Below are 12,505 nucleotides of genomic sequence, written 5' to 3'. Positions count from 1 at the left end.
CTGAAGTCTCTCAGCCCCACTCACCTCACAGAGTGTTTGTTGTGGGGGAGGAAGGGAAAGGAGAATGTTAGCCGCTTTGAGACGCCTTCGGGTAGTGATAAAGCGGGATATCAAATCCAAACTCTTCTTCTTCTTCTTAATTATCTTCCTTTCTTTCCTACCTTTTTGGGCAGCAACATCTCCTGTGTCCTTCAGCTGTCTTAGATGCTTGTTTCTTGTATTGCACACATTTGACAAAAAGATCACTTACCCAGAAACTCCTCTCCTCAAAGCCAATAAAATTAGAGAGAGGCTGTTTTCTATCCCTGAGGTAGCTCAGCTTGTCTTCCACCATTTCCATCAAGGCAGCCTGGACACCTGACAAATTGAACACGTCAACACAGTATTGGTACGAGCTTCAGTGTCACCATTCATGAAAGAGAAGAGAAAGGATAGAATAGCTTTGTAAAATGCCAACGTTTGCACATTTCTATTTTTCTCTTGGCTTACTAAAGAGCACCATTATGAGATCTCCTCAGCTAAAACAGCGTTAGCTTTCATATTTTGTTTCCTATAACTTATCTCCAGCATCGCGAGGCGGTGGGGGGGGGGGCTCTCCTGGGACTATGCCCCTTCTGAATCCAGTTCTGTGTCAGGGATCACATGTTGGAGTGTTTCCCTTCATCAATAAAATATTCTTGAATACAGAATGTAAGCATGACAGGGAAAAGGCTAGGCAGAATCTGATCCCCTGTTATTTTCATTTATTTATTTTTAGTATTTATAAGTTGTCTTTCTGCACCAAGTCCACCCAAGGTGGCAAACAGCAGTACAACAAGGAAACACAACCCAATCCAATCTCCCCAAATAGAACCCCAAAATGTATGAGATTGGTATAAAATCAGTATAAAATTATTTCCAAAGCCACAACAGTAAAACTACAAAATACGCTTGTGTTTTTTTTATACTGAGACCAATCTGTATTCTGAAGAGAACTGTATCAGATGAATGAATGTGTAGAAGCCCATACTCTCTTATCCAAGAATCCAGTTGCCAGAATTCCAGGCTGGAATTATTCCAAATTATAAAGAGCTTCCATAGGTAAATTGATCCATCTCTTCCTTCTGCCACTCTGCCCAAACTCACGATATCCTAAATCCAAATTATCCACAATCCATATCTATTTAGTACATGCCCTGAAAACCTCCCAGAATGGAGATTTCACAACCTGCCAAGAAAGGCTGTTTTGTTACTGAACTGTTCATATGGTTAGGAAGTCATTTTCTCCTGCTTCAGCTACGTACACTTTCCTGAAGCTTAAACACATTGCTTCTTCCTCTGTCCTTGGTATAGTGGGAACAACCACTGTATTGTTTTCAAGACTGAAGTCCTTCTGATGCCCTCCTTTTGCGTGAGAACACAAGTTGTGTAATTTCCTCCATTTTCTTTATTAGTCAGCTACTCAAGCATGTGAATTGAGAGTTTCATCACCCCTTGTTGAATTCACACTGGCAAATATTCACAACGGGCAGATTCTCAAGGGATGTCTACTGCTATACAGACAGCAAACCTGCAACTCTGAAAGCATAATATGTTTTTCCCCTGTTCTGAAAACATAAATACTTAAGGATGTAACAACATATTGACGGTGTTAGAGAGTTATAGAATGATACTGCTGAAAGGAAATAGAAGGCCCTGTTGCCCAACCCCCAACTAGAAAGCTGTACCATCCATTCTGTGATCATTATTATCTAAACCTCTTATTTTCACAGGCCAGGAGCACTCACAGTGAGTTTTTGATAGAACTACTCCAGATGTTTCAGGAGAGAAAGCCTATACACACTATCAAAAGTTTAAAAGTAAGTTAAAATGTAACTTCCATTGCAATTGTCACCATGTCTCCTTGGAAATCCCAATTAATTTGTTGGGGCTTAGGTAAAGGTAAAGGTACCCCTGCCCGTACGGGCCAGTAGTGACCGACTCTAGGGTTGCGCGCTCATCTCGCTCAAGAGGCCGGGAGCCGGCGCCGTCCAAAGACACTTCCGGGTCACGTGGCCAGCGTGACGAAGCTGCTCTGGCGAGCCAGCACCAGTGCCGCACACGGAAACACCATTTACCTTCCCGCTATAAAGCGGTACCTATTTATCTACTTGCACTTAGGGGTGCTTTTGAACTGCTAGGTGGGCAGGAGTTGGGACCGAACGACGGGAGCTCACCCTGCCATGGGGATTCGAACCACTGACCTTACGATCAGCAAGTCCTAGGCACTGAGGTTTTACCCACAGCGCCACCCACGTCCCATTTGTTGGGGCTTACTCCAAGGTAAATGGAGTTAAGATTGCATTCTAAGGCCAATAGCACACACTCCAAATACAGGCCGGACACCCTACGGGAGGTGATCTGTACATCTCCAAAGGTAAATACATATCATTTCACTTACTCTTTCTTCCACCCTCTTTTGCAGAATGTAGAAAGCTCCTCACAAATAGATGTAGACTAGGAGTATTACAAACATGCATGTACATCACCTGAACTGTCTACATTTGATCACTGTTAATAGAGAACTGGAAGCTAAACATGTGAATGACCCACTGGAAACAACTGAGATGATGTGAATATTCTGTCGGTGCTGTTTTATTTGTAATTGCACATTCACACATGCCAGCCATCAATGGATATTATAATTATCACACAATGAATATTCATGTCCCCGGTTCCATGAAGTGTTAATATTTGTTCTATCAGCTAATTTTCTTCAGCATGCATTGTTTTCTAAGGCACACAAGTTCTAAGCTATTGAACATAAGCGCTCCTCCTCCTCTGTGGTCTATGTGGCTGTTCTTGTTGGAACAGCTCTGTGGCATTTATTCAAGGAGGGAAGGAATTGCTTTTTCAGTGATCATGATTTGGCAAGGGGAAAGCCAGGAAAGGATGCCCAGATTCAGTCTGTCAGGCCCATTTTTTTTCTCATCAGTTTCAACAGCAAATTTATTTTGCCAGTTTCAGGAAGATGTGGAACATATTCATACACTTGCTTGATACTGAGCTGGAATCTGAAATTCATTTAAATTCGTGAAAGGAAGAAACCATAACAGTCTGAGAGTATAGCTCTTCTCTTACTCACTCTCACTGAAAAGGGTACTTAAACAGTGATCTGAATGGGTAACTTGTATGTAAAATTGACTTTGGAAGTTGCAAGAAAACAAAAATGTACCATATTGACTAAAATGCCCTCCTTCTGCTGTACAAACATGTCCGTGATATACTTCTGAAAATACAATTATTCTGTGTATGTGTTATTAAAGATCCAGTGTAGTGGTGAGGCTGTTGATTGAGGAACTAGGAAGCCAGGGCTCAAATTCCTACTCCAGCATGATGCTCTCTGAATGACCTTGGGCCATTCATAGCCTCTCAGCCTAATATTGAGAAGATAGAGAAATGCTATTGGGTGAGAAGAGAGAAGGTGGAACTACTCGACACCTACTTTGCCTCTGTCTTCACCCAAAAGGAAGGCAGTGTACAACCTGATGATAATAGAATAACTGATGCAAGGAGGGAACTGCAGCCCAAGATAGGAAAAGAGGTGGTAAGGGAACACCTAGCCTACTTTAAATGAATTCAACTCCCATAGCCGCTGTCTATAATCTTCCAGGATACTCCTGTTATTTTCTTGTGTCATTAACCTTTTTGTGGAGGAGTGGTGCCTTTATTGAGGTGTTGTTGTTTTTTTGAAAGCTTATAATATCCTGCCCCCAAGCTTTGTGTTCTCTTGTAATAGCAGATAGACTTCAGACTTCAAGGATGGATGAAGGGCAACTTTAAGTCCCCTAACCACTCTAAAACTGAGTGCCAAGAATAATGCTTAAAAACCTAGGCCTAGGCCAAGAATAATGCTTAAAAACCCAGGTGGCTGAGGAGGCTAGATTCTTAGGTCCCTGAGGACAAGCAAGATGAGTTTCTTGTCCTTTTTCCAGGACTGCCAATTGACTCTTCCTGGTTCTGCAGTCAGCCCAGTTCCCTTCCCTGTTCTTATCTGAAGATGCCTCCACGAAATTAAATAAGTAAAGGTTCCATATGGATTCCAGATGCTTAATGCATACCTGGGGGGGGGGGGAGAGAGAGATATAGAGCATAAATAACCATCAAGATCACATTCCAAAATGCAAAGCATTAACAAGCTGGAAAGAAAAGGCTGTGGAATAAAATCCCTTGAAATTAAGTAATGCAAGGAAGGGTAAGAAAACAGATTCTCCCTATACCTGTCCATTTCTCCATTAGCGATTTTCCAGATGACCAGAGTCTTGGTTACAAACTACCTCAGACAGGATTTTTAGGAAAGTGTTTCTTTGGTTGAATGAATAATCATTAAATGTTGGGCTCTGAGCTATAACATATCCCGTTCGATTTTTGAAAGTACTTAGCATGATGCCCCCATAGGATAAAGTGAACAGTTTTAAGAGCCAAATTGCATGAGAGTACATTATAATTTCAGTTCATTCTTTCTTTCTTCTCGCAGTAGAGGGGAAAAGTGGATGTAAACCTTTCCTCATAATAAGAAAGGATGCCAGTAGCTTTCGTAATTTCAAAAGGTGCCAGAAGATAATGGCAGGGAACTATGAATATAGCAGTTGGCTACTGAGAGTAAAATCTGGGTTCTACATTTATGTGACATTTGATTTTCTCTAAAGTAATCATTTCAGGGGCTACAAAAATACTCACAAGCCCACTTTCACCTTTCACTCTTTTGCACATCTTTCCATACCCATGTGCAGCTGTTGTTTCTGGTGCTTGCAATAATATAAATCAAGGATGGGAAACTTGTGGTCCTTCAGATGCTACTGGACTCCCGTCTAGGGTTGCCATATTTTAAAAAGTGAAAAGTGTTGAGCTTTTTTGTGAAATCTCAAAAGAAAATTGAGATTTCTACAATACTGACATGGGCTGCGTCCAGATTTTCGAAGATATTTCCACCCAGATGCAGTTTTTGAGAACCAGATACAGCCTATGTCTGGGAAATTCCAGATGTATGGCAATCCTACTCTCATCTGGGGGCGGCTAAACTAAATTTGGGGGGCGCTAGGTGGATCTTTGCACCCCGGTGGCGCATATGCTGTTTGCAGCTGCTGGAGGTAAAAATGTTTCAGCTCAGCGCTAAGACCAACCAAGCTAAAAAGACTCAGCTAGCACTGGGAAAGTTTGAGGGCACAAGGAGAAGGGGATGACAGAGGACAATATGGCTGGACAGTGTTCTCAAAGCTACGAACATGAGCTTGACCAAGCTGCGGGAGGCAGTGGAAGACAGGAGTGCCTGGCGTGCTCTGGTCCATGGGGTCACGAAGAGTCATGACTAAACAACTAAACAAAAACAACAACAGCAATGCTCAAATAGAATCAGTTCCTTAAAGGAGAATCAATGGATAATTTTAAGTTCCCAATGGGGCCTGATAATATGCAAGTATATCGTATTTTATTGCTTGGAAGTGTGCTTGGTGTGAAAATTCCTTAATTGATTGATTGATTGATTGATTGAGTGTGTGAGTTAGTGATTAGATTTAACAGCTTAAAAGTTTCCGTCTGTACCAGTCTCACTCTCACAAAAAGAATAAATGGAGTCTAACCTAAGAGTAGGAAATTTGTCTCCCCTGCCCTGCCACACACCACAGATATTGTTGGACACTGAGCATGCTGTCTGAGGCCGATAGCATTTGGAGGGTCACAGTCTTCCCACCCCTGTTCTAAACTAAACAAACCCACAAAGTGGAAATTCTTAATGGCAAGGTGAAAGAGTGACATGCCCAGTGCTGCTTTGTGATTTCCTGGCTGGGCAAGCATTCAGTTCATCTCCAGGTCCAACATTCTGTATTTTGGATTGCATTTGTCCTCAGTCCATGTCTCTGTTATCTTTGTGAGTCACTCAGAGAATGATGTTATTGGGCTGCCAACATAAATGCTGCAACTAAATAAGTAAGTAAATAAACTGAAAAATTGCCCAAGCATTTTAGCTTTTTTTTAAAAAAAACCACAGAATGCTCAGAAAAGGAATGACTATGTCACCAACAACTATGTGTGTCACCAACAAATTAATGGCAGTTCCCACATACAAGTCTTCTAGCATGTGCAAATAGCAGAAAGTGAGAGAAATGGGAGTGAGGGTTTTTTTGGAGATCTGCAAATGAGAAAGAGTGGTGCTGTCTTCACGTTCTGCTTCTTGGGGCCTCCCATAGACAGCCAGCAGGGCTGTTCTTAATCCTTAAGTCAAATACAGTGAAATGACTTTAGAAAACAGCAAGGATATTGGATTGTGGGGTAGGCAGGGCCATGCACATATTTTGCATGAAAAATCAGGGTTCCAAAATGTGCAAGTACCTCCACAACTACCTGAAGTCTCCTTCTTTGGAGGTCTTTAAGCAGAGGCTTGACAACCATATGTCAGGAGTGCTCTGATGGTGTTTCCTGTTTGGCAGGGGGTTGGACTCGATGGCCCTTGTGGTCTCTTCCAACTCTATGATTCTATGATTCTAAGTTGTGTAAGGGTCTGAGCTAGCACATTCACACATCTTCTCTGTCCTTGTGGGTTCATTTAAGCGTTGTTATGAATGCCTGAATAGGGCTACAGAAGTCAGGGCAAGGGCAGCAAACTCCTCTGCCATGTGTTGAACCACACACATGCCAAACATGTGCAAAATGACTTATGGCTTAGGTCAACTTTTATAGGGTGGATTGCCATGATCTGATCATAGAAAGCTAGCATATCAGAGTCAAGGGTTGAAGTCTAGTCATTTCCTTCACATGCTAGATTTCTACTTAGGTAAAGCAAATAAGTATATGCTTATTTTCTCTCACCAAAATCAATGAAATTTGTACGTCCTTGATAATGCCATTGTGCTCATTAGTTAAGAAACTTGCTGAATTATCCCTTGGCCTTTTCCCAAGTTTTTTTTTCCCTTTCCCCTAGAAAATAAACATGAAACAATCATAAGACAACGATGATGTCTAAATCATTTAGTGCATGCTTCAAACAATCATTTTAGTCACCATGTTACCACTCATTCCATGGAAGGAAATTTATAGACGGTTGCTATAGATCTGGCCCTTCACATTTGCATTTACTTCGTCTGCAGAATCCTATACTTTTCAAGTAGTCACATTGTTCTTACCATGCACAATTGCTTTTAATGCAAGAAGTGATTCTCACATATAAAGTCCTAGTACTAGAAAGATTGGGATTCCAACCAAACTTATGCATGCCACCTGGAATGCAGCCTTTTCACTAGACTTTGATTGATTGTGACAGTTTATATCCGCCTGGAGATCCTACCCATAACAGGAGACCTGCCTGCATTTTATATACCTTGAATTCAGCTAGACTGGATTTATATGTCTGAATGCAAAGCAGGCAGGAAACCTTTTGGACACTGGACAGGAAGTCTTGTGAAAGGCAAATTCTTGAGCTTTTCATTCAGTCACACTTGTTTAAATTCCTTTGGGAAAGGTATATTTTTTCACAGCCTTTGGCATCCTGCAAATTCAAGCTGTGGCTATTCATGCCCACGCACAATACTGACTACTGTGGCATGGAAGCCTGTATAGATTGTCCCCATGCAATAAGGGGAAAAGTGGGGGAGAACTTTATTTAGTTGCAGTAAGTCTCACTGCTTTCATCTTTGAATGCATGGGCAAAGATTTTCATAGAAATGCAAACATTTCATTTAGAAGTATTGATGTGTGTTAGATAAATTACGTGAACAAAGCCAATGTTGATGATGACAACAGCATCAACAAAAACAGTAGTATTTTTTAATCCTGCAGTCCTCACTAAGCACTGTTTCACTAAGTATAATAGCTTTAAATTACATCCCTTCCCACATCCTACATCCCAAGTAAGTTCTTGTATAGCTGGAAACTGTGGAAACTAAAGAGGAAAGCAAGCAAATGTCTGTGGGTGTTTGGTTCTTTGTTCCCTTTTTTTGCATCTCTCCCCCCCCCCCCCGAAGTTCTCTTTTCCAGTCACATGGCTCCATTGGGGATCAAATTGTTTATTTGCAAAAGCACAATTTCATAAATTTATTTAGCATCATTCCATTCCAAAGGCTTGTGTGCACATTTGTCAGTATCCAGAGACCTTCCTTAAACCAAGTCAGATTAACGATCTATCTAACTTAGTTTTGCCTACACTGAACGGTAGCAGTTCTCCAGGGTTTCAGAAAGAGAGATTTCCAACTCTCAGCTGGAAATGTCAAAGTCTGGACACGGGGCCTTTTGTGTGTGAAGCACACACTCTACCACCAAGCTGCAGACCTTTCTAATTGCTTCAGCAGATTTAATCATTATGCTTCCCTATACATTGCTTTTCAGTTGTGTTCAAGTGGCGAAACAGTAGTTTCATGCATTCTGAGGGCATTCTTTTGTTAAAATGCTTACAAACAACTAACACTGAATGGTACTAGCTTTTAAGATGTGCGGTTCATGTTAGGTTTTTAAGGTGTGCACTTCTATGAAGAGTTTTAATTTCCAAACATCTAGTTAACAATGGAGGTGCCATATCAACCCGTTCATCTAGTTTAGCATCCTGTGTCTGGCAGTGTCTGGGTAATACGCAGAGGTGTTGAGTGAAAAGCCACTGTGGTACACCTGGGTAATTGTGTAACATTATATCGTACGCTATAGCAAACACTGCTTTTGACTGCTCCCTTCTGTGATTAATTTAGCCATGTGGCTGAATAATTGATTTCCCATGCATGAGTTGTATTTAGTAAGGGTGGAAAAGATTGATATTTCTGAATCTCCAACAACAAATAGTTTAGTTTCAATAACATTGTGATGAGGTAGTTTTATGCTTTTGGGCCTTTGTTATTGCGTTGCTTTAAAAAGGAATTATATCACTTGCATGCACACACAGATATGTTAAAAGGGCTTATAGGGTGGAGAAACTGAGGCCAAATGTGCCCCACATGTTTCTCTAGCTGCTCCTTTCAGGTCACACTCATCAGTGGACTTGTTGTACAACCTGAAGTGTTCTTGCCTGGCTGGAATATGTCCTTGAACTGTGATAATGCTTCTTCCTTGCTTGGACGGAGGATGGTGGTAGAGGAAGATATGCAGAGAAACCCCTGAGTTTTGTGTGGTTGAAATGTATGCCACTATACAAACACAAGAGTCACATCCTTGATGCGGCCTACTTTTACCTCTGGCCGCACCACGACTGAAATACACTATGGCCCTTGGAAGGTTGTCATAAGGGGATTTTGCCCTCAGGCTGAAAAATATTCTCCACCCCAGCTTTTGGCTTGGGCCAGTTTTGGCCAATGTTTCTAGATGAGCATAATCTTTAGAATATTATCAATCACATAAGGTGAACATAAAGAGGCATTAAATGAGACTGTGGGGAGAGATAGGAGTTTAGCTTGACTGGAAGCAAATGGACTTGAGGGTACCCCCCTAAAGATCTATGCTGTTGTTTTGAGAACCACAAACACAACCTGTTGATTTGCTGCCTTATTATTATTATTATGGGGATCTACTTACTTCTAGTAGGCTCTGTCTGTTTTATATGTAAATGAAAGAAAAATTGCAAAGACAGGATAGGCTTCCAGCTCTTTCTTATCCAGGGGAAACTAAACCTGGTGGCAGTAATCTTGGGTTCCTGAAAAGCATGTGGAGAAGTAAGGGGCATGTCATAGTAGTATACCACAAAATGCATGTTTTGTGACTTCACAGTTTCTCCAAATCCCCCCCCCCCCCGTGAAACAAGGCTGTACCTTTGGCCTCCATCAGTTCACTGTAAACAATGGAGTCATGGCAAAGCTGGGTACATACTCCACACCTTATTCCTGCAAACAGTAAGAGGAGTGTAAATATTTATTTATTTACTCCTCTTATGTGCACCCCGCCAACATTTGCCCACAGGCAGCTTCATTGGAAAAGAAACACTGCGGGCGACATCATAATTTGCTCACTGTATCAACCTGAAGAAACATGTTTCGTTGGAAAACATTAAGGAATTCTTTATATCTGGAAAGTAAGACCTTTGGAAAGAATACAGAGGCTGTGTACACACAACCATTTACTCTGGATTCAGTACACTCCCACCTTCGGTTTGGGAAGTAGTTTACACAGCACATTAGTCACAATCCATATCTATCATGGATCTATTAAAATTGTGCACCGGATTTGGCCAAGGCCTGAATCCTGGGGCAAATTGGGCCTTTTCCAAGGCTGCCAGGAGCTGGTGCATCAAGCAGTAAGGAAAGGCAAGGATGAGTGATAAGAAGGCAGGGAAACCACACAAAAATCACATTTAGCCAAAGAGCTTGGGCCTCACAATCACTTTCTCTCTGCCTAACTTAGCTCACAGGTTTGTTCTGAGTAGGGGCTGGGGAGAAATTTGATTCAGGTCACATTTAAAGGCAAACCTACCTCATTTTCACTTTCTGATGCAAAATGAGAACAAAAACAAAACCATCTATTGAAATTCGTATTTCTATGAATTTTGCAGTGCTGTTCTCCAACCAAGTAATGTGTACCAAAATACACATACTGGGGTAAAATTTGTCTTAACATGCATGTTAGTGAAAAGAACATTAAAAATGCATCCCATTTGAATAAATTGCTTTTCAAAACTGTGTGTATTCAGCAGATTTACATGCCCCCCCCAAAAAAGAGCTCACCCTGTTGCATAGATTCGAACCAATCAGCAAGCCCAAGGGGCTATGCATGTATATAAGGAAGAATTCGCACTAGTTTTCACAAGGAGTTTTTTAAAAGAATATCGCAAACCGAAGTGGAAATGTGCAGAACTGAACTTAAGATTAGAAGGGTAGTATTTGAAAGACCTACATTATTGCACAATATTCAGATGGAACAAATAAATTGCTTTAAATCACTGCAAATTTGCCTTGTCCCTTGGTTAAAACCACTTTTGGCAAGTATTAGGTACAATTGTGTGAGTTGAAATAAGATGCCTTTTGTTAACCTGTCACAGATTCTGGGTTCAGAAAAGTGAAGGGGGGGGGGATGAAAACCATCCATTCTCTTGTCTGATTCGGGGCCGTCCTACAGTTTGCATGCTGCCTACCTGTTACTCCAATTTAGTCAGGAAAGGCTTTTGTTCAAAGGTTCTTCTTTTTTCTTTTTTGAGGCATATAATGTATGTTTCAGAGTTGACACATTGGTGGTGGTGCTTTCATTAACGGCTGAATTTATCTTGTGATGGTGAGGTTGCCATGGTAATTGCCAACTACTAGGAGGTAATTACTTTAGCAAATTCTCATGTAGCTAATCAGTATATGAGACAGACAACCCAAGGGTAGCTTTCAGTATGTACATTCCACTTTCAGAAATTTATTTGTTTTGACAGAGCTAAGGTGGGGCGGGGGGGGGAGGGAGATTTGCATTGATCACAGTTTTTTGCCATTAGACTCAACATTTGATTCTCTTCCAAATGACGCTGGCTGCAATCTTAACCCTGCATCCTGCCTGGCTATGCTTAATATAATAGCAGGTCCACCATCAAATCTGCAGGCCTGCCATGTGCATACATCTCAGTAGATATGGCTTCAAAAACTCACAATGCACAATGTTCCTGCTCAGCTTCGGTTTTCACTTGCTTGGTCTCTCCTGTATTGAACACAGCCCCCACTCCTGTAGCCCTGTTTCATTGGATGTCAGGATTCGATAGCCTCCCTTCTACTCTGAACAGGGTAAAGGTGCAAAGACTTTCTGCCTTTGAGCAAACATTGTTGTCCAGACCAGGGTCAGGAGAGGCATGCCCACACCATTTTGTCAGCCTATCGCTCTCTCTGCTCTACTAGATGTGGCAGCCATTTTGGGTTACGCCACACCGCAACAGCAGCCATTGACACGCACGCTCCACAGCAGCCGTTGTGTGATTGGCACCATGGACACTTTCTTAAAATTCCAAATATGCCCATTGCCTCCCCCTGCCCCAACAAATTGGCAAGCCATGGTTTAAGATATCAACAAACCATGTTTGGAAAGGGCTGCTCCTCCCCAGCATGATCCCATTATCACCATTTAGGGCTTCTGTATCAGTGAAGTTGCACCAGAGTTGAGGCAGTGCCAGCATAATTATATGCTGGCATCCTTCTTCCTGACATGCTTGCATAATAAGCCCAATGTCAGATCACCTCCAAGATCTGCTGGCACAGCAGACTTAGTCAAGTTCCTACTGTCATCCAGCCAGTGTAATTCCTGCTCTGTAAATGCCCTGTAGAGGCACAGAGGAATGAGTTTACTTAGTAGTGAATTGCGCACTATTTCTGCTTGTGCATGCCGGTCCTGCCTTCCCCACACAGCAAAGACACACTTGCACACAGAGAGACCAATCGAACAGTGTGTTCCAAAGTTCTAGAACTGCAGAAATTTCCAACTCTGGAACGTACTTTTTCGACATGTGCCTTTCTGTTGCCCCTAAATTAATCTATTTTTTTTAATTGCATAACTGTTTATGTAACGCAGTTCTTGCCAATGCCAGAGGTGATGGGTGTTCCCAAAGTACAATAGTTTG

The 12,505-nt window shown here is 41.8% G+C and overlaps 1 protein-coding gene and 1 long non-coding RNA gene across 6 annotated transcripts in view; one reads left to right on the top strand and one right to left on the bottom strand.

Annotated features, from left to right (window-relative positions):
* LOC310685429 overlaps positions 1–12,505 on the top strand; it is a 133,130-nt gene that overhangs the window by 17,516 nt on the left and 103,109 nt on the right. The gene's annotated exons all lie outside the window — the stretch shown is intronic.
* Positions 1–12,505, bottom strand: part of LOC310685385 (uncharacterized protein) — a 105,623-nt gene that overhangs the window by 19,339 nt on the left and 73,779 nt on the right. For 4 of the 5 annotated variants that reach the window (XR_014515156.1, XM_083457661.1, XM_083457662.1 and 1 more), the window contains exon 3: positions 251–357. Coding sequence is in view for 3 of the 5 variants with exons in the window: in XM_083457661.1 (XP_083313787.1) it covers positions 251–357 (107 nt within the window). In the remaining 2 variants the exon portion in view is untranslated. Of the gene's footprint in view, positions 1–250; positions 358–9,526; positions 9,623–12,505 lie in introns of those variants that run through there. The other variant, XR_014515157.1, reaches the window with a different exon arrangement.

Source organism: Podarcis tiliguerta, assembly GCF_965153285.1.
Source record: "Podarcis tiliguerta genome assembly, chromosome: 9".
Classification (NCBI taxonomy): domain Eukaryota; kingdom Metazoa; phylum Chordata; class Lepidosauria; order Squamata; family Lacertidae; genus Podarcis; species Podarcis tiliguerta.
This window is presented reverse-complemented; position numbering and strand designations above follow the sequence as displayed.